The sequence below is a fragment of the Melopsittacus undulatus genome, chromosome 15, assembly GCF_012275295.1.
Source record: "Melopsittacus undulatus isolate bMelUnd1 chromosome 15, bMelUnd1.mat.Z, whole genome shotgun sequence".
NCBI classification, from domain to species: domain Eukaryota; kingdom Metazoa; phylum Chordata; class Aves; order Psittaciformes; family Psittaculidae; genus Melopsittacus; species Melopsittacus undulatus.
Window position 1 is genome coordinate 1,552,804 of NC_047541.1, and position 3,249 is coordinate 1,556,052.

A 3,249-nucleotide genomic window follows, 5' to 3' on the forward strand; every position below is an offset into this window, starting at 1 on the left:
CTAGAGGCGATGGGGACCGGCGCAGAGGTCTCCCTCCTCCAGGATGTCCACCTCATCCTCAGGGTCCTGGAGCAGGAATGGGCCTGGAGGACCCTTGCGGGGCTCGGTGCCGGCCGCCTCTGGCAGCTCGGGTTCGGGGGAGCTCTGCTCCCGGTTCTCCTCGCTTCCCAGGTGCTTGGGATCCTCCTGGGTTTTCCGCAGCTGCTTTTTGTGCTTCATCCGCCGGTTCTGGAACCACGTTTTCACCTGGAGAGAGCATCAGGAGGGGGAAAATAATAACGATAAATAGAAACGAGAAGGAAAAGGTGAGGATGCTACATGGGAGACAGGAAGGAGGCAGATGCCAGTCCCTCCACCGGTACCTGGGTCTCGGAGAGGCTGAGTGCCGTGGCCAGCTCCACCCGCTCGGGCGTGGAGAGGTATCGCTGGATCTCAAACCTCTTCTCCAAGCCGGAGAGCTGCGAGTCGGAGAAGACGGTGCGGGCTTTGCGGCGACGGCAATGCTTGCCTGGCAGCTCGGCGTGAGCGTGGGGCTGGAAGAGGGCTGGCACGGGCATTCCTGCAGGGACACACGGCAGAGATGCGGGTGGGATGCGGCTCCCGGTGCTGGGCTCTCCCCCTGCCTCCCTTAGCTTTTAATGACTTATTCGTTTATATCGTTTTTAAGGGCGTTTTATTGATTGGGGGCATTTTCTTGCACTAAAACCAAAGCTTTTCGCCCCTGCTGAACCCTCCCCAAGCAAAACAAAGGCAGTCTGGGCAGTGCTGTCTTAAACAGAACCGGAGCGGTCAGCCCGGACAGGGAATCCTTCACTCTCCTGGCAATCAAACCACAACGAAAAGAAAGTAGGAAAACCGAGGGCAGCGCTGGAAAAGGCTGGGAAGAGAACGGTCCTCCCGGCTCCACTGCTGCACAACTTCGCATCTCACTTGGGATGCCCAGTGAGAAACTTTGGAGGAGAGATTAATTCCTTCCTTCCTTCCTTTCAGAGCCTGGGGAAGAGTGGCAAAGCCCCCGGTTCCGGCCGGGCAGGGGATGCGGAGCCAGAGCATCCTTAGCGGTGCTGCTGGAGGTGGAAAAATCAAAGCTGGGGCACTGTCTGGAGGGATAACGCAAGGAAAAAGAGATGTTATCGTCCGAAAATAAAAGTAATTAAAAGTAATAAATAGGATATAAAGGGAAAGAGAAGGAGACCCTCGAGATATCGGGCAATTGGATGGATGGCAACCTGCAGCTCGGTGCGCTCCTTTCCCTGATAACGGAACGCGAAACCGCAGCCCGGATCCAGCTGAAGGATGCAGAAAGTTGCACTGACGGGCTTGTCCCGTCCGGGGCTGCGGCCTCTCTTCCCCACCCGGCTCCGCCTGGCCACAACCTCCTCAGGTTCCTTCCCACGAAGGGCTGCACTTACCCGAGGTGGTGAGGAAATAGGGGTGATGGTGATGCTCCGGCTTGTGCAGCGCAGGGTGCGGGTGAGGCGCCAGGAGGGTCGGGGTTGGCATCAGGGGGTACCCATAGTCCAAGAGGGGGACGCGAGAGGCCAAGGAGCCGGGGAAGTGCTCGGGGGGCACCTCCCGCAAGGGTTTGGGCTTGTGCAGCAGGATGTCCTCTATGAAGAAGGATGTGGGCCTGGGCGCGGAGACGGGATGCACTGGCGAGGTGAAGTTGAGGTTCATTTCGGTTGTGGTCCCCTTGGGCAGCAGGGAAGGGAGCGAGGCGGGCTGAGAAAGAGCGATGCAAGGGGCGAAGGAGCCGCGGGGCCGGGGGTGATAAATAGAAAGAATTATAATAATTAATAAATTATTTGTTAATAAAGGGAGAAAAAATAAATATCAATAATAATAATTACAAATAAATACCCCCCCCAGCCAGAAGTGAAGGGAAGAACCGGGGGATGCGCAGCGGGCAGGCTCGGGCTGTGCGGGGAGATGCGCGCCTTTGAGGCGCAGGAGAAAGGGGGGTCTCCGGCGAACCAATCGCCATCGGCCGGGCGGGGGGAACAGGCCCGCAGGGCCACCCAAACCGCGCAGGGGGTGCGGAGCCGCTTGGGGTGGTGATGGGGGGGGCGCGCAGCTTGCGCCCTGCGCACCGCACCTCAGCCCCGAAGCGCAGCGCAACGGGGCGAGCGGTGGGGTCGGAGCTTTTCCCAAACACAAGTGTTTTATCCTCATATGAAGGCAAAAACCTGGGGGGGGGGGGGGGGGGGGAATAAATCACTGCGCTTTGATGAGCTGCCCCACGCTCCTCTCCTAATTTGTCCCTTGCAGTTTGTTCCTTCCGCTCAAGTTATTACCCCGCTGGGGTTTTGTTCCCGTCCATTCCCCACTCAGTGTTGTGCTAACTCTCCTGTTCTGTTTGTCTTCTATTCCCCTCCCCCCCCGTAATCTGTAACATTTATTTCCCCGGAGTCAATTTGCTAAAATGAGGGTGATACGCCACATCATAGCCGGGATAATTTCGGTGCGCATCGCAGAAAATTGCTCTAATTATTGATGTTAAACTCAGGGAAATTAAAAGAAGGCGCTTCTCCTTCATCTCCCGATTTTAAGCTCTAATTTGTTGAAATCGAGTTGCCATCACAATTCCAATCACTACCGTTAATAGTAAAAGTGTCCTAATAGAGGCAGAATTCGCGCAACCCATGCTATTAGATAATTAAGAAAGATGTTAGAAAGGCAAGTGCTAATCCTTGGGCACATGGACAGCATTTCCATCTGATCCAGCAGGTAGAACAAATTAATTACCAGAATCAATTAGTCCTAAAAGTACAGTTCTCAGGGAGGTGTAAGCCATGTCTTCCATATGGATGAGCTGGTAAATAGCAAATAGATGGGGGGAAACCTTTAAAAGAATAGAAATGGCAATCGTCCGGCTTTAATGAAGGTGCAACTCGGCTTTTCCAGCGCTGCCGCCCGCTCCACGTCTCACCGGGGGAAGCCACGGGAGCCTTTATATAAAGGCAGTGAGTGCTACAGCCGCTTCGGTTCCACGCGTATATACACATATATATGTATATATATATATATATATATATATATATATACACACATATCCGCGGGTGCCACAGAGGCAGGAGCGCTGCGGGAGGGATGGAGCTTGCTGCCTCTCCTTGTGTTGCCACACAATTCCCTATTTTTCTCCAGGAAAGAACACTAAAGTTGAAAGCCAGTAACAAACCTGTTGCAGGATACCCTCCCAAAACGCCCATTGCAGCATCAGCCGGGATTTTGGCCCGGGGGTGTTAAAAA

The 3,249-nt window shown here is 54.5% G+C and overlaps 1 protein-coding gene across 1 annotated transcript; it reads right to left on the reverse strand.

Moving 5' to 3' along the window:
- BSX (brain specific homeobox) lies at nucleotides 1-1,677 on the reverse strand. The gene is made up of 3 exons (XM_005142761.2): nucleotides 1,413-1,677; nucleotides 363-559; nucleotides 1-246 (listed from the first exon to the last, which is right to left on the reverse strand). Exons 1-3 carry the CDS (start codon nucleotides 1,675-1,677, stop codon nucleotides 1-3), a joined length of 708 nt encoding a protein of 235 aa, XP_005142818.1.
- Between the last annotated feature and the right edge of the window lie 1,572 nt (nucleotides 1,678-3,249).

Coding starts and splice junctions, on each gene's coding strand:
- BSX (XM_005142761.2), bottom strand. CDS start 1,677: ATGAACCTCAACTTCACCTCGCCAGTGCATCCCGTCTCCGCGCCCAGG. Junction 560..1,412: donor CTATTTCCTCACCACCTCGG/GTAAGTGCAGCC, acceptor GTGTCCCTGCAG/GAATGCCCGTGCCAGCCCTC. Junction 247..362: donor TCAGCCTCTCCGAGACCCAG/GTACCGGTGGAG, acceptor TGCTCTCTCCAG/GTGAAAACGTGGTTCCAGAA.